At 45.6% G+C, this 23,665-nt stretch overlaps 1 protein-coding gene across 2 annotated transcripts in view; it reads right to left on the bottom strand.

Annotated features, from left to right (window-relative positions):
• Positions 1–23,665, bottom strand: part of Cap2 (cyclase associated actin cytoskeleton regulatory protein 2) — a 135,165-nt gene that overhangs the window by 1,600 nt on the left and 109,900 nt on the right. For both annotated transcript variants that reach the window (XM_057788032.1, XM_057788033.1), the window contains 5 exons: positions 10,817–11,006; positions 9,461–9,633; positions 8,301–8,424; positions 8,124–8,206; positions 2,870–3,010 (listed from right to left, as the gene is read on the bottom strand). In XM_057788032.1, coding sequence (XP_057644015.1) covers positions 2,870–3,010; positions 8,124–8,206; positions 8,301–8,424; positions 9,461–9,633; positions 10,817–11,006 — 711 coding nt within the window. The remainder of the gene's footprint in view (positions 1–2,869; positions 3,011–8,123; positions 8,207–8,300; positions 8,425–9,460; positions 9,634–10,816; positions 11,007–23,665) is intronic.

Raw genomic sequence — 23,665 nt, 5'->3', positions numbered from 1 at the left:
TATGTACTTGAGTGAGGATGACTTTCAACCTCTGATCCTGAGTTTTGGGATTACAGGCATGGCCGAGGGTTAAGGTACTGCTGGAGGTAGAACCCACGGCTTCATTCATGGGAGGCAAATACTACAAGTGAGCTATACCCCAAGCCCAAAGTAGGCATTCTTATGAGAACCAGACACCAAACTTAGGCGATCTCCAAAGGCCTGATGCGCTCGGTGCTACTGAGATGCCACCTGCAGGGAGTGGAGGCTTGAGATGAGATGTTCAGCAACTGGCCCGGGATGGCAGCACCAATGAACAGAATGCCCAGTGTGTAAGTCCAGCCAGTCTCTCCAAGCAATTGTTCCCCATCAAACCTGAACATGCCCTGAATCAGCCCTGATCTTATTAATTCTGATTTGGCAGGGCTGGGGAAGAGAGTGGAAAGCTCTGGTCATCAAACTCTCAGGGGACATCAGTGTGTGAATGGAACCCAGACTTGCCTATTCTTTGAGACACTGTAAAAGTGTTCTTGGAGCATGAGAATACACACACACACACACACACACACACACACACACACACACACACACACTAACTCTTGCCCCTTAGCTCTAGCTTTTCTATCTTCACTAGACTTCCTGTACAGTCTTAAGAAGTGATTTATTTATACTTATTTTTCTGCAATAATGAAGGAATTCTAGAATGAGAGCTTCAATAGAAAAATCAAGTGATTTTTGATATGGGGGTCTAACGCTATGTAGCCCCAGCTGGTCTTGAACTCATGATTCTCCTACCTCAAGCTTCCAAGTACTAAGACTATAAATGTATGTCTTGGTCTTTAACCTACAGTAGAAATAGCTTGAGTGATCTAATGCATGCGCATGCCTGGTATCACTTCTGGGACTCTTCTTCAAGTGTAACCAAAGCCTTGGGTTTGTTCTCAGGTATGCTACAGACCTCAAGCTGGGCACGGAGTCCAGGGTCTACCGTATGCTAGGTGCATGTGCCATCATGAAGAGGCCTCTTTGACAGTAAGATGCTGCAGCATCAAAGACACAGATACATTCACCGTTCTTCTCTGGGAGGTTGGTTTCTATTAGTATGAAGCATGCCCACTGTCCGACATTCTAACACCCAAGGCAGGGTCTGCACTGCTCCCTCCCACCTCCGGCTGAAAAATGTGTAAAGGGGATCCAACAACTTGAGGGAGCAATACCATTGACCCAAACAGGCAAGACTACATTTCAGTACAAAAGCTTAGGCTTTGGTTATAGACGTTCTTTAAGCTGCTGGGTCTCCATCTGGGCTCCATAATGGAATCCACCTGAACATCTTTAACAATTGCAGATGCCTGGTAGCAGGCTCAGAGACCAGCTCAATGAGTCTGAAGTGCTCACCCAAACCCCACTGCTTGTCTTAGTTGGTATAGTTTCCCTATAGCTGAACGTTCTGCTTACACACCTACAAAGACCAGGGATGGCTCAGTATATAGCCAGCTGTCCTACTCTGCTCCCCGTCTGTATTGACGGAGAACCCAAGAGGGAATGCTTGTCTACCCTAAAGTCAGTCTCTGTACCCAAAGTGGCGAATCAATGCCCATTGTTTGCAAAATATCGTGCCTGAAACTCAGATGAGGAATTCTGGGCTGCAGCATGTGGCACGTGTGGGCAGAGCTGAAGAAAGCCTGGATGGGTGTGGATAATCTCTGCTTAAGGATATCAACCTGTCTGTTGACTGCTCTTGAGAGAGCTGCTAACTGACCCATCTGGCTGGCATGGCCCCTCTCTGCAAGGCATGCTCGTTAAAGCTCTTGGTTTGCTGCCTCCTCCCGCCTCACACAGTTAGCATTCTCCATGTGCTTCTTCTCCTGCTTCCATGCAGCAACAACCGCAAACTGAGATGCCGTATTTCAGACTCCAAAGAAATGGGATTTATTCAGTCTCACTCAGCTTAACGTGTGAAGCTGTGGTTCCGAGAGAAGCTTCCTTTAGAAGCTGCTTCACTGGGGAGATGTGAAGAAAGGAAATTCTGGCTGAATTACGTGGGCTAGTGTTTCCAAATGAGGAATTCCATGGGCTGATAGTGTAAGAAATTACTTGGGAGCCTGCTGAGAAACATGATTCTGGGGCTGGGGAGATGGGCAAGGTGCTTGTCTGTCTAGGCAGGAGGACTTAAGTTTGAAGCCCCTAAATCCATCCATAAAGCAGATGCTATGTTGCACACCTGTGACGTTGTATGCCTGCAATCTAAGCCCGTCTCAGATGAGGAGAGGATAACTCACAGAAGCTAGAACTGTGGCTTAGACAGTAGCGAACAAGAAACCCTGTCTCAAATAAAGTGGAAGGCAAGGACTGACATTTGACATTTTCCTCTGCCACGTGTGCCCCACAGCGTACATGAAGAACCCAGATTCCGAGCCCCACTGTGAGGCTCCTGAATCCAGCCCTAGGTTTTTCCAGGGTTTGGAGCCCACCTTCTTACCAAGCTTCCCAGCAGATCCTTATGTTAAGAGGATCATAACATTTTTGGCTTCAGAAGCAGGAAGGTGTACTTCTATTCCTTCTCCTCCCTTCCTCGCAACCCCCAAGCATCTCTCCTTATTTGTTTACCTCCATCAGAGGAAAGGAAAACATTCAGTCCTACAGAGAAGGAACTCAAGCGCAAAGAGCTGGCTCATTCCGGTCATGATTCACAAAGGGTCTCCAGACACAAACTCAGAAGCTAACAGGAGAGGGGCCACGCGGAAGGTGCTTCTCCATTTTCCTTACCGGCCTGTGAAGTTGTCTACAGATGACGTTTGTTAGAGAGTAGCTGATGAGCCACTCTCCAAGAACGCTAATGTGACCGTGCCACGTGACGTGTCTGGACAGGTTTTTGGAAGGTACTTACATAATCATCACCCTGAGGGATCAGGACATTCATCTCAGATGACTTGGCACTCACGATCTCACAGTCTAGCGCATCTTCACTGAGGTACAGGTGGCACCCTTCTGTCTTATTAATGGAAATTGTCGGCACTCTCCCCATTACCTGAAAGAAGTGGGGGGGGGGGCAAAGCAACAAAATAAAAATGAGCATGTACCCAAGCAGATACTCTCCTGAATTCCTCCAGCTATAGTGAGTTCAGCTAAAGTAAGTTTTAGGACTCACGGGCAGTTCTCTCTCTCTCTCTCTCTCTCTCTCTCTCTCTCTCTCTCTCTCTCTCTCTCTCTCTCTGTCTATGAGCAGGATAGGTGTCATTTGGGGATACAATGAAAGGACTATACAAGAGGGAATCCTAAACGCTCAGGGTCTCTTTCTTGAGATGAAATTAAGGGATTAATTTGAAGGCAGCTAAAACGTTCAGAAAAGCCTGGCAACCCAGTTAGTGAATCTGAAAATGTGTATCTGATTTCACGATAAGAGAAACAGGATTCATTTGCTTTAAAATTTAAGTTTTGACAGTTATCTGTGAGCCTGGGGCTGAAACAAGTATGCACACAGGCGCTGCACAATAAGATTAATTTTGAACAGAAGCCAAGTAGATTGTTCCCAAACTCCAGAATAAGTAGGGGACTCTGCCATTCTTCCCATGCAAGTCATTTGCTGAGTAAGAATCTTGGGGCTGAAGGTGAAGTTCAAATGAGAAAGGTGTCTAGGTATTTCAGAATGTATTCGTTTCAAGCTCAAACGGAGGACATTCCCATAGATAACACAAGGACATTCCCATAGATAACCAGGACCCTGCGCAAGAGGGGGCGGCGCTTTGTAGCTCCGTATTGTTTACAAATATCGAAGTCCGGTAAAAATGCAGACCAGTTTTGAATTTCTCCTCCAACAATCAGTTTCCAGACCTACCCCTCCTCCCAATGTCCACAGGGATATATGGTTTCCCCCAAAGACCTTATTATAACTCTAGAAGTTTCCTTCTTGTAATGGTAATTAATGCAATAAAGACATCTCTCCTTTCAACCCAAAGAAAAGGCTAGTTTGCAAACCAAAGGGACAAATTGTGTCAGGGGTACAGGTGCTCTAGTGAATTCCTCGGGGTGGTGGGGGCATCTAGCCAGGCCACCATGCTTCTCCTCTTTTTGCTCCATAGAAACTGGATACTGAGTTGGAATTGAACCCTAGACCGAGAGAAAGGTAGAGAAAGCGGGGTAGCTCAAGGTCAGGTAAGTAAAAGCAGGGGTCTGCCTGAAATAAAAGTGTGTGCGCATATGTGTATACATGTGTGTGTGAATGTACATACATGTATGTGTTTTAAAAATGTGCCAGTAGTCTTGTTTTGATGATTTCTAGATTTGCTTATGTTACAGTGACGGAAAGCATTTGCCTCCAGCTCCGAACACCACGAATCCCACCAGCCAAGCAAAGAGAAGCCCCACTGCCATGTGTCCTAGAGGGCTGATTTATGAGTATTATTTCTTCCTAACAACTTAAGAAATTTCCACTGACTATTGTTGTCTGCCTTCTCCAATCTGAATATTTTCCTAGAACATCTGGCCAAAAATAGGATTACTAGGCCAAATTACATGAACTCTAGCTTTTTTCTTTTTTTAAAAATAACAAGGTTGTAGTGAAATATATATATATAGTAACTCACCCATTTTAAGTGTACAATTGGATGCTATTTCATAGATGTACAGAGTTGTGCAATCAGAACCCCAAGCCACTTTTAGAAGAGTCCCATCATTCTAAAAGTATCGCTAATGGCCACTTCCAGGCGGTCCTGCCTCAGCCCCAGGCAGGCGACCTGATTTCCGCTTCGGTTGTGCCCAGGCCCTTTTGAAACAATTTACTAGGCACGTTAACTAGGTAATGGAACTCTCTTGGTTTGATCACCCAAAATTTCACTAAGTGTTCAATCAAACGTCTGTCTCTTGTCTCTGAATCGCTTCTTCTATTTCCCTACGCAGGGAACCCGTGGCTCATCTGTCCAGAGGCCACTGTTCTCAGTGCAGGTTCACATCCTTAAAGATGGTTCAAGAGTTTTCAGGCATGGAAACAAAGAATAACAGATAATACACTTCCTGCAACGACTTTATCAGTGTTACATTTTGGCTTATTTCCTTTTTGGTGTTTTTGACAATTTCTTCCCTTTTCTTTCCTCCCTCCCTCCCTCTCCCTCCCTCCCTCCCTTCCTCTGATACTTCCTCCCTCCCTTCCTTATATAGCCTAGGTTGGCCTTGAACTCACAATGGGACTAAGGATGGCTTTGTATTGCTGACCCTTCTTCTTCCTGCCTCTGCCTCCCAAGTGCTGCGAGCCCAGGTGTACACTGTTACACTGAGCTTTATTATGTTGGCTTGTTTGTTGTTTGAGACAGGGTCTCACTGTGCAGCCCTGGCTAGCCTGCCTCTAACTACAAGGAGTCCTCACAAGTGCTGGGATTACAGGTGTGCAGCACACACCCAACTTCTGTTCTGCTTTCCTCTTGAGAACCAAAGTCTCCCAGTATCACTGAAGTCCCCTGGGTGCCGTCTCCCACCTCCCTTTCCCTCCCCCTCCTTCTCATTGCTTCCCTCTCCATCAGTAACTACTCTCCTGGCTGTTCTGATAGTTGGCTTTTGGTTTTTGTTTATGATCTGTCTTTTGGGTGAAATGCGCAGGAGGGCACCTAGACCTGTCATAAGTAGGCTTCATGTTGAACTGGTTTGCACACACTTGCTATATTTTAATGGCTGGATATATCACACAGCCCCTGCCATCCTGTAACTTCCTCTTTTGCTCAAGGGCTTTATTTGCCTGTTTTAAAAAAATTCACCTGGTTTTTATGCCTGCAAGTACAGTTCATTCATTTTAACTATTGACTAGTATTCAACTAGAAAGACTTGCTTATTCATTTGCCAGTTGATGCACACTTAGATATATATTTTTTATTGTTGCCATTACCATGACACTACAAACCATGTGTTATGGTTCCACAGCCTGTGGCTAGAGCTTTACTGTATGGACATAAACACCCGATGCTCAGCCAGAGGCTACGGATGTGGCACTCAGTACACGGTGCCAATGTGTCCTGCAGTGAGTGTGCCAGGCTCACTGTGTCACTAGTGTTCCGCTTTCATGACAGCTCCCACATTAGATATTTGAGCATACAGTCAGTCTTGCACGTACAGCTCCTTTACATGTTAGATTCTGTGAACGTGGCACTTGGGAGAGCGAGGACATTCTGAATGTAAAAGGGATGAGTGTGAAAAATAAATATGTGACTGGTATTCATTTACACGCCGCCTCCTCTTAGGGAGGTTCGCGTATCTTCATATGCGTGTGTCAACCACTTCACTTTTGGGGAGGGCTTGTTTTGTTTGTGTTTTTCCAAGACAGGGTTCCTCTGTGTAGCCCTAACTGTTCTGGATCTCACTCCCTAGACCAGGCTGGGGATCTGCCTGCCTCTGCCTCCCCAGTGCGCTGTCACCGCCTGGGTTTGTTTTACTTTTGAATTATGTATTATGTGCGTCACACATATGTGTGGGTTTGCTCTGAACTACAGAGCTGCCTCTCCAGCCCTACTTTTTTCTCCACTGAGCTTCCAGATAAATTTCAAGGTTTTTTCTTTTTAAATAAACATTGTTGAAATATTTGAGCTTTGCTGGACTTACAGATGAGAGAGAGAGAGAGAGAGAGAGAGAGAGAGAGAGAGAGAGAGAGAGAGAGGTGATACAGATGTCTTTTCGCATCTATTCTGTGCTCTCTATAAAGACCTTCCATTGGTTTTGTTAACTTGTTATTTGGTCCCCTTCAGTTTTGTTGCCATTTTGAATCTTAGTTTGTACTGCATTTCCTAATGCTTATCTGTGGTGTCAAGAGATGTTGATTTTTCCCCCTGTTGATAGTAGACTTGACTGTCTTGTCTGTTTCTTTAGTTTATTGAGTATCTTGACTTTTATATAAAGCAATCATTTCATTGTCATATAAATACATTTTAAACTCTTCCTTTTCAATGTTATTTCCCTCAGTTATTTTTCTTATCTTCTTGCAGGAGTTAGGATCTTTTAATGTGTGATTGAATTGAAGTAAGGATTGGAAGGAACTCTTGCTTTGGGTGTCATGGAAGTTCTTGTAAATGAAATATGGCCTTCGCTGTAGGATTTCAAGAGGTAGCCTGTATTTGGGCGCAGCATGCTGTGTAACCTCCCCTTTCCTTGGGACTGTCAGATGTATGGAGAGCTGGCATTCCTACCCAGGTCCCAGGATGTCCAATCAGGGCTGTTTCCACACAGTGAACGAAACAACACCAATTTCTTAAATGACAAGGTAAACATACAAATGTTATATATGCAATTAAATGAGTTCTAATTAAGAGCATGGATGTAGAGAAGCCCAGGAAAGAGAAAGATTTATAAAACTGAAATCTAATTTTGTCAGTCATCATGAGGAAACACCAGCTTGTAAGGGGTAATTAACAATATGCCAATAGTATAATCAATGAGAAAAGTTGGACTTAGCCCAAAGTCAGAAGTCCTGTAGACTTTTGTATGTTGCAAAAGTCTATTTAGTAATGTAAGAATTACTAAAGGAGTACAGATTTTCTCTTGTTCCTGAAAATTCAATTCCAATCCTACTCCCTGGGTCGTTTTTCTGAATATCTACATTCTATTCATGTCCCCCGCTTCTTCCTCAAGGCCATTTTCCACACAGCAGAAACTCCCTTTGGCAGGGGACTATTATTATTCTAGGGTCGTCTCTCAATATCCTTTATCCACATAGCAGCTGACTCATCCAATCGTGAGCTCAGCAACATTTATTGGGTGCATATGGTATTCAGGTGCTATATGTATTTAGAACTACAAAGATTGTATAGCTGGCTTGGATTTCTTTTTTCGATCTGTGGATAGAACCCAAGGTCTTATGTGTGCTGCACGGTTGCCACTGAGTTACGTCCCCAGCTCATTAGCCATCCCTAAGATGGAGATGGTAAGATGTGTGCTTTCAGTACAAAATAGGAGGGAAAAGAAAAAAAAAGACAGACTAACGGCAATTGAGAGTAAAGACAGGGCTTCCCCAGAGAGGCGACAATGGAGCTGTGTTTAGAAAGAACAGGAATCGGGTGTTTTCTGGGTGGACCTGAAGAATGAGCCCCTTCCTCTGTCCCCGTAGGAAGAGGAGTGGCCTATGCTAAGCCACGACAGCACAGAGTATGGCTGTAGGGGTTACTCACCTGGATCTGAATGTCCTTGGAGTTGATCACTTCCACGATGCCCACGACATTATCAAACACCAGACCAAACTTCTTGCAATTATCTAAAAGGGAAAAAGGGAAACTCCAGTAAACGCACATAGCATGTTTCATTAGCACAGCTCATCACAGCAAACACACAGCCTTAGTTTCGCCTACCAACAGTGATGGAATTTATTTTCCCCTTTATCTGGAGAGTGGATTTTTCACATTTGAAAATATAAGCCACTTGTTTCAGCTCGGTCTCTGAGATGACAAGGTCATTCTTGTCCTCTTGGTATTCCTGAAAGGAAGGCAGACATGGATGTTAAACACAGACAGAAAGACAGAGGCTGAGTCCACTCAGTGTGGACACTGCTAGAGGCTTCAACAGAATTCTTGCCTTCCAGTCTGCTTTCTTCCAGAACATTTTCCTTATGGAGAAACTTCCAGGTCTTAGCTGTCAATTGTAAGTATGGAAGTGGGTAAACCACAGCTTACAAGTGGCTATCAGTTTGCCAAGAGTCAGATGTTAGCAGTCCTCCTAGAGGGCAGGGCTGGAGCAGGGATGTGGTTGCTATGGAGACCTGGATGCTGACACTCCACTTGATGCTGCAGCAGACCCTGCTGTGTCCATCAGGAGATGGTACTGATGACATCCAAACAGTGGTCTAAGTTACAATGTCTACCCAGGCCCTGACAATTTTTCCAGGGACGTTTAAGGAAGCTCTCTGGGTCCTTAAAGACTCCAGCTAACATCCATATTCAAAGCATCTATGATCTGCTCACAAAATTAACCCTGAGAATGGGGGGTGGCAGCACTGGCCTATGGCTGTGCATGAAACAATCAGTCCATCACAAGGCACAGACTCCTAACACCACGTGGTGATGGCTTCTCCCTGTCTGATTAAAAGTTATGGAAATCAGTAGTCACGTTTCTAGGAAGAAAACACACTGACAGTGACTGGGGTAGAGGGTTAGAGTTCTGCAAGGTGAAGAGTCGTCTGAGGTGAAGGCCGAGGCTGGAAAAACAACAGTATAGACGAGCCCCACACCATAGGAATGTGTACTTAAAGGTGGTTAACGGTAAATGTTATTCACACTTTTACCACATTTAAAAAACAGCTCTAGAAACCAGAAGGAAAGAATTCACGGGAGCTACTGGAAGACAACCTGCAAGCCGGTGGAAGCACCTGGCTTCTCACTCTAGCCAGGGTTTTCTCATCTTGGCATGTCACCTAGGAGTCCCTGTGTCTTTGGGACGTGGTTTTTGCTGCTTAGGTGTTTAGAGTCGGTTTTAGTCACATGAATCAGAGTAAACACTAAAGGGCCGGACTCACCACTCTCCATTTCTTCCCTTCCAGCTCGAACACTGGAGCGTGCTTCTGAGGAGAATTCGATTTTGGAGATGTAGGGCTTGGCGTGTGGGTTTTGGTTGGAGATCGAGTTTGTCCTTGAGCCCTCAGGCTGGGGTTCTTGTGTGTCTTCTGGTCGTCTGTGACATGCCGGAGCCCTAGGAAACGTGGGTGGTCAGTTTTAATTGTCTACTTACTCTAACCTAGACTCACCTGGGAAGAGAATCTCAACAAGAGACTGTCTAGATCAGGTTGGCTTGTGGACATGTCTGTGGGGGTTGTCTTGATTGCCTTAATTGATGCGGGAACAGCCTAAAAATGGGTGACACCAAAACCATGCACCAGTTTTGGACTTCGGACTATAAAAGAGTAGAGAAAACAAGCTGAATACTAAGCACAAGTGTGATTATTTATTCTCTCTCTACTCTTGACAAGGATGTGACTAGTTGCTTCAAGTTCCTGCCTTGACTATCCCACACTGGGGGACTGTAACCTGGGCTCCAAAGAAATTCCCCTCCCTTAGAGTCACTGACATCAGGGTATTTTATAATAGCAATAGAAAAGAAACTAAAACAGAAGGTGGCACAGTATAGGTACAGTGAAGATAACTGACTCCCTCTCTCCCCCCGCAAAAAGTAAACAAAAATTCCTACAAACCCTCAAGCCATCTTAACCCCAAAGGGTTCTTGGCTTACTCATAGCCAACTAATTTGCTAGGTATAGTTTAAAAGGCTATGATACCCCAGTAAGTAGTTCTTAGAATCCGGAAGCAGCTTTAGAGTTAGAAGTTCATTCCTTTGCTTTGCAAGCGAGTTTCAGAAGGATCAGCAAAGCAGGTCTGAGCCAGGGATAAATCAGGAAAGTTTGAGTTCTCAGCTCTCAGCCCCATCCACACCCTCAAGCCTATTAGTTGGGTGTGGGGAAGGGGATGGGAAATACCTGCAACACACCTTTTGGTAATGTGACTATGTTGTTTAGCATGCATGTACTTTTGATCCTGATACATTTTAAGGATTTGCATTGAAAAAAAAATCAACTAATTGCCATACTGCAGGACAGGAATACCATTCACCAACTTTATTTCATTTGGTCTTGATGACTTAGTTTTGGAGGATGGTGGGGAAGCACTGGAGCTAAGGAGGGACCACTCATTGGTCAACTGAGAACACAGAGTCTCTGAGTTCTTCTTGCCTATGTCCTGGAGTGCCCACCTCCCAAAGGCAACTCTTTCTCCCTGTGTCTTAATGAGGGTTCAGTGATGTGCATTTTATGGGGGCCCTAGAGAACCCATGTCTAGAGCCAGAGGAAGAGGGAGCCAGCTTCGAGGACTTGCATTCTTACCTTTTGTGATGGCTTCTCCCTGGTTAAGCTGGGCGAATAAAGCTGAGCGAGAAGGAGAAGACTCCTCACTTTTACCCTCATTCTCAAAGAGTGGAGGTGGCCCAGGAGGTGGTGGTGGTGGTGGTGGTGGTGGGAGACCAGGCCCAGAGGAGAGGACAGAAAACACAGATGCTGTGGGTGCTACAGGACCCTGTGGGAGACAGATGATGGGAGCTTGGCTGAGACTGAAGGTCTGGCTGGGATTCTGTCCGGGGGTCAAGACTCTCCGACCGGGTCCCAGTGGCAGAACCAAGCATGGTGAGCCTGTATGAAGGGCCCTGGATCAGGGTGGGATCTGTGTTGGAAGCATACAGTCTGTTGGGTTCGGTGGGTTGGGTGGGTTGGGTGGGTTGGGTGGGTTGGGTGGGCCCTGCATATGTAGCAATCCCACCACTAGGTCATCAGCAAATGTCCACAGTCCCAAATTCATGTCCAAGGCTCTGGATAAGAATGAAACCAGCATTGACTACAAAATTATGAGGAAAGAAGTGGTTCAAAGGATAAGAAAATTAACTTTTTTTTGTGGACAGTGGAAATCATAACCACTAAAGAGAAAGAGAGAGAGTTATCAGACATTTTTGAGCACTTCTGAGCAAGTAAAGAGACACTGAACCTCTCTGGAACTTGCTTCATGAATACGCATGCCTCAGACAAGGACAAACAAATGCCATCTGTGACCTGGGTGACGGGCAGATCCAGAGGCACCTGGGACCCTCTGACAGCTCTGCGAATGTCAAGGTTCACAGGCCAACAGCCATCAGAGCCTCAGCCAAGGCCAGTGTGCATCCTCACTTTCTCTGTTGTGGGTCAAGCAGTCTGCAGCTCAAAGTCTAAGAAATCCAAACACAGGACCAGGAGACACAGAAGAGAGGGCTTCCTGTCATGGCAATGGATGTTCATCTTCATCGATACGCTATAGAATCACTATGGCAACACACCTCTGACTGTCCTGTGACAGTTTAGCTGAGGAGGGAACACCAACCCTAAGAATTGGCCGCACAGGTCCATGGGTTGGGGTCTGAACTGAATGAAACTGAACACCAGCATCCTTCTTCTTTCTGACTCCTCCCTGTGACTTCCCGCTGCCATGCTGACCCCACTATGGCTGTGTCCTCAAACTAGGAGCCATAGTAGCCCCTCCTCCCTTAAGCTGCTTCCTGTCAGGTGTTTGGTCACAACAACGAGAAAAGTAACTAATGTAGACTCCTTGATGATATTCTCAGAGGACTTTGTTGTTTTGTTTTGTTCGTTTTTCCAGATAGGGTTTCTCTGTGTAGCCCTGGCTGTCCTGGAGCTCACTTTGTAGGCCAGGCTGGTCTCGAACTCACAGAGATCTGCCTGCCTCTGCCTCCTGAGTGCTGGGATTAAAGGTGTGCACCACCATGCCTGGCCTCAGGGGACTTAAACCCAGTTTGACAGAAACTTAAATAGCTAATAACTTAAGAAGTGTATTTCATTATACTTTTATTTTTAATGTCTTAGTTACTGTTCTATTGCTGTGAAGGGACAGTATCACCAAGGAAAGGCTTAGGAAAGTCTTCAATTGGGGGTTTGCTTACAGTTTCAGAGGCTAAGTCCATGTCAATCATGGTGGGGAGCCTGGCGGCAGGCGAGTAAGCATGGTACTGGAACAGCAGCTGAGAGCTATATCCTGATCCACAGGCAGTGGGCAGAGAGAGTGAGACCAGGCCTGCTGCCATGGGCTCCTGAAATCTCAAAGCCCAGCTCCAGTGACATACCTCCTACTAAACAGGAGGCCACGCCTACCAATCCTTCCTAAACAGTTACCCACTGGCAACCAGGCATTTAGACATCTGAATTTATGGGGGCCATTCTCATTTAAACCACCACATTTAATACATACCTTTCTTATTTATGTGAATATATATATGTCTGTTTGGGTATATGTAATAGTGTATGGGTATCTACTGATACAAGCTTCCTTGAATCTGGAGTTATAGTCAGTTGTGACCTCCCTGACATGGGAGCTAGGAATTGAACTTGGGTCTGGAAGAGCATCAAGTGCTCTTAAGTACCGAGAATCTTTGTAAATACTGACATGACTGTACACCTATGAAAAGGAATTAGAAGCCAATTAAATTTTCAAGAGGCAGAGCCAGGGGTAGTGGAACACGTCAAGAATTTCATTACTCAGGATCTGAGGCAGGAGAATGACTAGTTTCAGACAACCCTGGGCTTACTATATGGAGCTAAGTTTGGACCACATAGTGAAGCCCTGTTTCAAAATAAGATGTGATAGAGAACTAAAAAATTGGGAAAACAGAACAGTGTGTGTGTTTTCAATACCAAAATACAAAACTTGAAACATTATATAAGCCCTAAATGCTAATGAGAACAGCATAATATCATTTTCATAAACAACTTGGTATTATGAGATGTCAAAGTCAGGAAGTTTTAATCCTCGGTCGTCTCTTAAGGCAGCTAATTTTGAGTTCTTACATAATCTCTATTCAGCACAGAATCGCTGGGAGGAGAAAAGCTTCTCCTGTCTTTCAGAACGTGTGTCTGAGCCTCAGCAGGCAGAAGCCTCCTCTTCAGAGCTGGGATTTGCAGCACTTTTGCTGTTTCCTGAGGAGGAGCACCCTGACTCTGTCAGGATTCTGGGATCCAGCAGAAAAGGATTTCACAGCTCCTGAGAGCAGCCAGTTTTTCCTCCCCCAGGATCCTAAAGGATTTCTATCTTGCTACTGAGGTGAAAGCTGAGGAACTGCTCAGACTTGTAAAGAACTCGCAGGACAAGCTTTTTGCATCAAACCCTATCCCAGGCCTTGGTGAGAGACACCGAGAGCCACGAAATATTACTCTCTCATAACTGTGTCATTATTCCTGCAGTCAGTGGGGGAGCAGCCCCTCCCCCAACCTCTGAAAACTTGAGCTTTGCAGGGCTCCTGTTTTGTGAGAAAGGAAGCCGACCCTGCCTTAGAAACACATCTCTCTTCAGTCTCCGAGCCCGAGAGCTGGGAGGGGACACGGCAGCAACAACAATAACAAACCGCATCCCATCTTCTGGGGACGCTGACACATTCAGATGGTTTGCCCGGTGACAGCGGACAGAGGGTTGACGGAGATGAATGTGGAAAATAAGAATCTCCCGAATCAAGGACGCCTGGGGCTTGTGAGACACTGCCTTGGACGTGCCCTTCTGAGGTGCAGCCTCATTTCCACAGCATTCACTGGGTATCAGGCTTTGGTTTCCAAGGTTACTTTGCAATTAGCATGCAGGGGCTTTACTCAACAGTGGACTTGAAACCAAACTGATTAGGCCTTCCCTGAATTCAATCTCTTCAGGCTGCCCCCGAAGCCTGGGAGGGGAGGAACTTATCTTCGCCGGCCTTCTCTTCCTGTGCCATTACAGACCACAACCTCAGTGCTTTCCATGCCCTCCTATAACTTGGCATCCAGTGGGCAGTAAGACATCCCACATGATGCCCAGTGAAGGAGAGAGGAAGCAGGCGGGGGGTGGGAGGGTTTTGAGGAAGGACTCTCAGGTGTCAAACGTTTTCAGTCAGGACTCAACTACACCAGGGCTCATATGCCAGCTCCACCAGCTCCATGCCAGGTCTCTCATCTATTGTAATGGTTGAAGTACCTACAGATCTGTTCAAACCTCCTGAGCCCAGGCTGTGTGGCAGAAACACTAGCTGGGGAATGAAAGCAGGGTACGCTACACACTCCTGTGTGTGTGTGTGTTTGTGTGTGCCCACTGCTCTATCTGAGAGCAGTGTGGGAATAAGTGTGGGAACAACCACCCTGTCCTATGGACTGAGATGAATCTTAAATAGGACAGTGTAACCTGGGCTGTACGGAAATCCCTCTGGCAGAAAAGAAAGCAGGAACTCTGAAAAGCTGTTTGCATTCAATAACAAACTAGCAGCCAGGGCCAGAGGCATAATTCTTGCATATGTCTGTTGATTTTAAAGCCTTCTTTACAGAAATCCTTTATTTATATCCATTTTTTTTTTTTTTTCAGAGACAAGGTCTCGTGTAACCCAATGTTGGTCTGGAACTCACAAGATTGCCAAGGATGACCTTGAACTCTTGATCCTTTTGCCTCCACCTTCTGTGATCTGTGATTAGAAGTGTTCACCACAACATCCAGTTTTATTAACAAAAAATTACACTTACTTATTCATGCATGTGCTCATGTTTGCCATGCGGCTTGTGTGGAAGTCTGAAGACAACTTAAAGGAGTGGGTTCTTTCCAGCTACCACGGGGAGTCCTGGGAACAGAACCCGGTATCAGGCTTGGCAACCGTATGAGCCTTTTTACCACTCTAGGGTTTGTTTGTTTAAAGTCACTGGTCCACAAGAAGTTGGGAGGGGATGGGGAGATAAAGGGTGAGCCTGGGAGAAGTTATGGAGAGGAGTGGTGGTGGTGGGGAGTGAATATGATCAAAATACATTACAAGCATGTATAAAATTCTCAAACGACTAATACAAATATTATATTAAAAAGTAAAGACTAGAGGCATGGATTACCTTATGAAATAGCATTTTTGATGGGTTTCCACTTAGAATATGTGTAACTTAAGTATTGGGAGGAACAATAGCCTTGACTTAGTTTTTTTGAGACAGGGTCATACTATGTAGCCCAGGCTAGCCTCATCCTCTTACTCTTCCCTCAGTCCTCCTAGTGCAAGGGTCATTGGTGTGTGTCACTGTGCCTCATGGGTCTTTCACACTTGTACCTGGTTGTCACCTTATGAATGGCCTGGGATGGTCTTCGTTTGATGGGGGGCGGAGGGGGGATTAGGACCTCTTTGTTCTGGCACGGGCACTGCAGAATCAAGTCATCTTCCACCTTGGTCTTGCCATGCTTTAGAATTCTGCTGGAAAACCTGGCCTCTTGCTCAGTTATCTCTGTCCCCACTGATTACAGGAATGACACACTTGACCCAGACCCTGGTTCCCGATGGAGTACTCAAGTTGTTCTGGGGTGAGGTCTTGATATCCTAGAGACTAGAGATTGAAAGTCAACAATCCCCAGCATGCTACCTTTGAAAGGTAGCCATAACAGGAAGGGTGAAATACCGGGGGTCCAGACTAGATGGGAACAAGATCACCAGGGCCTGGTGCCTGGGGTGTGCACTGACAGCAATGGGAACTGAGGCTGTAGGCACTGATGGTGGTGGTGATGGGGAGAGTTCAGAGGACAGGGCACTGGACCAGGGCAGATTTTGCATTCTTTAGGATTTGAGTTGGGTCTGTGCAGAGACACAGACAGAGAGCTTGCCAAGGGGCGGGCCTGTCTGAAGGTATCTCCAAAGAGGTAGGTGCTGCCTTGGGAACCTGAAGGAAAGGGCACTGCAGAGGGCTCCCTTCCCTGCTGGGTGCTACTGAGGTCTTGGGAAATTACTATATTAGCATGTAGATGCCGTTCATTCCTTGAGTGGAGCTTTGGATCTGTGCAAAGCACCCATAGGATGCTTAGAGGTATGGTCCTCTTAAATACATTACCTAATATTCTGGGTATTTCTCAAAGTTTCTTCTTCCTTCCTCCTTTGGCTTCTCTCCTCCTGCTCCCCACTCCCCTTACAGGCTTTGTTCTTCAGGAGCCATCAACCTTGACTAGGCCAAAGAACGACTTTCAGGGGCCAATTTTGTTCAGCGCATCACAGAGCTCAGACTCAGGTCATCTGGGTTGGTGGCAGGTGCCTTTACTCACTGAGCTGTATTGCCAATCCTACCCATTCTATGACTTCCCCCCGCCCTAAAACATGGGCCTTGGGGTGGGAAGTTCAGCTCTTCATACACCTAAGGCAAGTACTCTATTGGCTGAGCTACTGCCCCAGATCAAAGAAAGCTTTCATTAATAAATTCTTTCATAATACATTTGACTTGAATAATGACTTTCATTTGATAGCCACAGTGTAGAGCCAGACATCTCAGCGCTCAGAACCCAAGGGAGCGAGGCCACGTGACTGGGATGAGACATGGATGTTGCTCTGAGAAGTAGCCATCAGTGGAAACAGACCACAGAGCACACTGGTGCAGAGCTGTAGTGTATATGATGTGAGCAAGATTGTAGGTAACCGAAAACTTACAGGTGTCCCCTGGGCTGTGTAGGACGCTTTTTGGTTTTCTGCCTATAGTTCATGGCTTTAAAAATAGAAGAGACAGCTGTTCCCAGGACAGTGACATCCATTTAGAAAGATTTGTAGAATGTTAACTTTCTTTAAAAAGTCTTTGTGCCAGAAAAACAAACAAACCAACTGCATAATCACTCGTCTAGCAGAGAAAGCGATGCTGAGAACCTACGGTGAGAATCTCAGTGTAGAGGCTTGGAGGAAGGCAGGCTTTACCTTAGCAAAGCACAGTGGCTCCTCCCTCATACAATTACTTAAACCTTTTTTCAGAGGCTGGGGAGAGGAGTCTCCTAAGGGTCTCAAAGTTTTCAGGCTGGGCACAATTAATAAAGAACGTCTATAAAGGTCATCTAACAATGGCTTGCCACTTAAGAGGAAAAAGTCAAGTGGTGCACTTATGATTTCCAATGGCTGTGTTCCCGGTGCAAGAGTTCACTTGTGTTGCAAGAACGTGGCACAAAAATCTCAAATGAGGCTTTTAAGGCCTATTAAGATGAATTCCGAGAGCAGATGTTTGATTATGAACTTCTTATTTTTTTATTTTTATTTAGCACAAAGACTTTTTAAAGAAAGTTAACGTTCTACAAATATTTCTAAATGGGTGTCACTGTCCTGGGAACAGCTGTATCTTCCATTTTTAAAGCCACGAACAGTAGGCAGGAAACCAAGAGGCGTCCTACGCAGTCCAGGGGGCAACTGGAAGTTTTTGGCTACCTACAATCTTGCCTACATTGTGTGCACTACAGCTGTGCACTACAGCTGTGCACCAGGGGACCCTGTGGTCTGTTTCCCCTGACAGCTCCTCCTCAGAGTAGTTGCTACTCATTTCGTCTCTTCAGGAGTCAGGTTTCATTTATTTATTTATTTATTTGGTGTTTCTGAGACAGCAGGGTCTTGCCTCAAATATACTACATAGCCCACGTTGGCCTCAAACTCCCAGTGATGCCTCTGCCTCAAGTGCAGAGATTACAGGCAATAATCTCACCATGCTGGCCTCTGAGAATTTAGATTTTATTAGAAATGGAGATGACTTCCAATTTTAAGTAAAATTTCACTCCTGCTCTATGGTGGTCATTCTATGTAATGAAATACATGTTTGTTCCTCCCAACACGACTTTTTAATTAACCAGTTCATCCACATATAGTCTAAACTGACAGCTAAATAAACCATAAAAATTATTCCTGTTACCCAGCTTTTTGAGTTTGTATAAAGAAAGGTCAATAGGGCTCACTTAGGTGGGGTCAGGGAGTCAAACCCGGGGCTGCTGTGGTTTAGAGCTGGACCATGCCATCGGGTGCTTTGTAAGTCCCTTAATCCTGAAAAGAAGAGGTTAGGGGAATTGCAGTAAAGAAGAAATGTACATAGACAGCATTAGCCCCCAACTTTTGAGACCAGGTCAAGCAACCAATATTGTGGTTGGTACTTTTACCATCATTTAAAAAGCAGGGACCAAAAACATAAAATTGGCACATGATCCTCTCTGGGAACAGGTGGATTATGTTGCTTACAACAGGGCATTTGCTGAGACTTCTCGTCTATGAAACTAGCTTAGTGACAGGAATATTTTGAGCCACCTGTCCTTAAAGTATTTGTGGAGATGGTAGATAAGGCCACAGGAATGGAACAGCTGACGTGTTTATGGGTCTTATTTCTCCCCTCCCTCCTTTACGGACACACACAGTTGGCTCCCTTGTTTCTGGGTAGAGAATCTCTTGGGCTGTCCTTTGCTGAACCATCTTGGCCCATTAATCATGTAGCCTACCATTAACAATCTCCAGGTAGCAGTGACAGCTCACGTGTGCCTGGTCAGACCCTCAGATGTTTAAAAGTCCCCAGGCCATTTCAATCACGTGTATGTTCCCATAGGAACTCACTATGTTTTGCAGCTAACATTTTATATAAATGTTGCTGATTGGCTCTTCTAAAGACAAAGAACCCCAAACAACTTGATATAATATAACACACGAAACATAACAGCAATAAAGCCTCTCATTTCCATAACAGGAGTCAGTGGCTAAAGAAAGACTAAAAGCCTTAGTCTCCCTCCTCCTCTATCTCTCCCCCTTTCTCTTTCTCTTCTCTCTCCTTTTTCCTCTCTCTCTTCTCCCATCTCTCTCTCTGTCTCTCTTGTCCATGTAGTTCTGGCTCACTATGTAGAGAGCTAAGGATGACTCTGGACTTGGGTCCTCCTGTTTCTACATCCCCAGTGCTGGGATTACAGGCACATGGTACTATAGTTTATGCAAGGCTGGGGATTGAACCCAGGGCTTCAAGCACAGTCTTAAATAGTCTTCTGACCACAAATTTCTGATTTAGGGTTTGATTTTTTTAAATGTTTTATTTTATTTTGAGAGAGGGATCCCTGTAGTCCAGGCTGGTTTGAAATTCACTGTACACTTTTAAATGTCTGATTCCCCTGCCTCTGTCTCTCAAGTGTTGGGTCTTCAACCGTGCATCATGCCGCTTGGTCACACTTACCCCCACCCCCAATCTGATACAGGATCTGGTTGTGTGACTGGCTGGCCATGAAACTTGCTGTTTGGAGCTGGTTCCCAGTGCCCTTTCTGCCTCTGTCTCTCACAGGCAGGGGTTACAGGTGTGTGCCACTGTGCTTGGCTTTACGGTCTTCCTTCCTGCACTTTGATCAATGGCAGTGAAATCAACACATTTCCAAAAGAAAGAACTTCTCTAAGGACTGGCAGATTGCTGGGCAGTGGTGGCACACGCCTTTCATCCCAGCACTTGGAGGCAGAGGCTGGTGGATCTCTGGGAGTTCAAGGCTGGCCTGATCTACAGAGTGAGTTCCAGACAGGCTGCAAAGCTGCACAGAGAAACCCTGTCCGAAAAACCAACCAACCAACCAACCAACCAACCAACCAACCAACCAACCAACCAACCAACCAACCAAAAAACAAAACAAAATAAACAAACAAAAAACCAACCCTGCAGATTTTACATTCACTTCATGTCACAGTTCCATTACAATTAAAAACAAGAAAGATGACCAAGTGGCTGGGGAAATGGTTCGGTAGGTAAGTGTGCTTGCTCCGCAGCCACGAGGACCTGAGTTCGAATTTCCAGCACCCACAGAAAAGATTGGGTATGGCTGTGTGTGCCTGTAATCCCGGCACTGAGCGAGCGGAGCCAGGCTAGCCAGCCTAGCTGAGGTGGAGAGCCTGGTCTAGGGAAAGAGACCCCTGTCTCAAGGAAGAGGGCAGTGGAGGAGGAGGAGGACCCTGAGGTCCTGGTTTGGTCTCCACATATTGGTAAACAGGTGCACATCCCAACACATGCAGACGCACGTACCATACGCCGCAGCAAAGCATATTCCACGCACACAGATCAGTAAGAATATAACAGTAAGATGAAGAGTGAGTGTGTAGTGACTACAGGGCGAGCATCCTAGCAACAGAAGCACAAGCCAACATAGATTTAGGACTTCAGGCTGGATTCTCTTTTACCACTTATTTGGATTTTGAGACTTCTGCCAGAGAAAATAATGGTCCCGGGAACCATTCCAAGAAAACAGAATTGTTCACGATACCACAGAGACGTGCCACACAGTGTTTTAAGGATATGCTTATTAATAACTTTTAGAAAGTCAATTTAAAGACTATTTTCTATTTTATTAATGGGTATTGAACACTATGGAAAGATCGGATTCCCACTAAGTCCTAATACTTCTTTGCAGTTGCTATCAAAGATGGGCGCACAACTATGAGACAAAACAGGGCCTATCTGCATTGGTTCTTTCCAGAGTCAAGGCTCCCAACAGCCTTATCGCGAGATGTGAAAAGGGAGGTCATTAAGAACCCAGATCTCAGGGTGAGGCTGTGGTTCGGTTTGAAGCATGCTTGCTCTGCAAGAGAAAGCCCTGGTTTGGATCCTCAGCACAAACTGGTTGTGGCTGCATGTGCCAGTAATTCAGGCATTTGGGAGCTGGAGGTAGGGGGATCAGAAGTTCAAGGTCATCCTTGGCTACAAAGGGAGTTTGAATCCAACCTGGGCTACATGAAACCATGTCTCAAGAACAAGAGAAAAGTAATGACATCCAAACCCTGAGTCCCAAGCTTCAAAGTTTCACCCTCAGGGCTTTGCCCGTTCCTATCCCAGGAAGGCTATCCTCCTGTGGATTTTATATGTTGCTCCTGTGATGGCAGGAACAAATCAAAACACTGACAAGCGATGAAAAATAAAATAGGGTAAATGAAATCAAGTCACTTCAGCGATGTAGTAACAGCTTTATATTGGAAAACACCCCGAGAGACACATACACAGTCAGTACCACTAAAATTAGAATCCTGCCTGATGTATGTTTAGATGGGCCCTTTCAAAAACGTAGGAGGTAACTTCTGTTCGACATGCCCAAAGTAGATTTTTTTTTGGTAAGAGTGGAGCGGGCCATGCCAGCAGAGACCAGAAACAATACATAGGGGCAAGGGCTAATTCACTCGTGTTATCTAGGTATTTGAGAGAAATGGGCTTGTGTTAAAAGTCTGAGCTTGCTTTGCAATTGATACGTGGATGGAATCTGGAATCTCCAAGTTGTCTTTTCTTTTTGACTGCCAGCATCAGCAAAATGAAAACACAATTTCTCATAAAAAAAGGAAAAAATAAAATTTCCATGGGAAAACTTCCCAGAGTTAAAGATAGCCAAGTATACCCATCAAAGGGAGCTGGCTGGAGAGCCGACAGCGGGCAGAATGCCAAGAGGGACATGCGCCTTGACTCAGCTGGACAGTGACTACATTTGGCCTGATGAGCCTAACTCTGTCACTGAGTCAAGGTTTTTTTTGGGGGGGGATCCTAAAGAAATAATTTTGCTGCCTTGAAAGCTCAGGACTTCGGAAGCAGCAGACATGGGGACAAAGGCCAGCCGAGCGCTGTGAGAGAGATTTCCTACATCGCATGTGTGTTTTTACCTGAAACTTTTTTTTTTTCTAAAAAAAAAAAAAAAAAAGAACTACCTAGAGGTGCCATCTCTTGAGCTCAAGAGCTGAGGTGTCCTACACGGGCTAACGTGGGTTTCAATGCCGGCTCCAAATTTCACGGGGAAAGATCAACTGATGTTTGAGCTTCCTTCCCTTCCCCTTTCCTTCTCCCTCCCCACTGCACCTTTCCTCTCTTTATTTCTTTTCCTTCCTTCCCTTCTTTGATGCTGGAACACAGGGGCCTGAGAAGGCCTGGTAGATGTTCTACCACTGAGCTCGTCCCCGGGGATTGCAATGTGCCCAGCAGTATGTATGACAGGTAGGGGAGACTGGATAACCCATATGTTTTTTTTTTCTTTTTTCTTTTTTTGCCTCTGCCTCCTGAGTCTGGGGATTAAAGGTGTGCGCCACCACTGCTCAGCCCCCATCTTTTCTTAAGAAAATCTTTTTTCTGTTTAACGTAATATCAGATCCAATTTCCCGAGTTTATGTCATCTGAAGATGGGAGACAGAAGATGGCAAGGGGAAGGACAGGGGAATGTCACCGGTCGCAGTGATAATGCATTGTCCTTTCCCATCACCGTCAGCACAGAAACAGAGACACAGTCACTTGGCTCGTTAACACTGGACACAACGTGGAGTCAATGACGTAGGACTGCGCGGGTTTCATTGGGAGGAAACCTGATCACAATTGAATGCAGCTGATGAGGTGAAAGCGTCTTGGCATCCCCTATTTCTGAGGCCCTGGGACAGTCCCTGCTGGGGACCCCGGGTCCACTCTTCAGTGAGCTCATAGGCTCAGAACAGAGAAGACAGTTCTGTGACCCCTAGACAGGTCTCTAATTCTCCACCCCGCTCCTCAACATCTTAGTTTAGAAGGCTCCTCTTCTAACTGGAAGACTCTTTGTTTATTATGTATACAGCATTCTGTCTGGATGTTTGCTTGCAAGCCAGAAGAGGGCACCAGATCTCATTATGGATGGTTGTGAGCCACCATGTAGTTGCTGGGAATTGAACTCATGGAAGACTCTTAAAGATCCTTTAAGGTTCAACCCCAACAGCCTTTTATAAGTTTTACTGAGTAGAGCATGTGTGTATATATGTTATGTGTTCATGTGAGCATGGGAACATGTTCATGCCTATGGGTGTATGTGCTTGAGGAGGCCAGAGGTCAACCTCAGGTGTTGACCCTCAGAAGTCATTCACTTTATTGACAGGGTCTTTCGCTGGGACTTGGGGCTGGTCAGTGAGTTCCGGAGGTCTGCTTGCCCCCATCTCCTTAGAGCTGGCATTACAAGAGCATGCTGCCACACCTGGCTTTGCACATGGACGCAAGTCCTCCTGCTTACACAGCAAGCCCTTTACCAGCGGCCATCTCCCAGCCCCTTCTAGAGCTCTTCCGGGGGGACGGTCTCTGCACCCCTGTACTTCTAGTTTCTGTACTCCTTAGAACACCTTTAGGAGAATGTACATCATATAGCAATCATTTGTGGGTTAATCTGGGTTTGGTCATCTCTACAACTCTGGAGTTCTTTACTCATTCGTCTTAGGGCCACCGGTAATGCGACACAGGACCTGAGATACGGTAGGTGTTTCATCAACATTTATGGATATAAACAGATCACTTATAAATATAGGCATCACGAAGTACAAATCTTCAGATGCTTCTAAGCTGGGGCAGGGCGTGGTGGTACATGGAAATCTGGGGAGTTTCAAAAGAAAGGATTATTTTAGACTCTCTTAGTCTCATTTCCTTTCGCTGTGGTAAAAT

Source organism: Chionomys nivalis, chromosome 13 (genome assembly GCF_950005125.1).
Source record: "Chionomys nivalis chromosome 13, mChiNiv1.1, whole genome shotgun sequence".
NCBI classification, from domain to species: domain Eukaryota; kingdom Metazoa; phylum Chordata; class Mammalia; order Rodentia; family Cricetidae; genus Chionomys; species Chionomys nivalis.
Note: the sequence above shows the minus strand (reverse complement) of the source record. Positions and strands in the feature narration are given on the sequence as shown.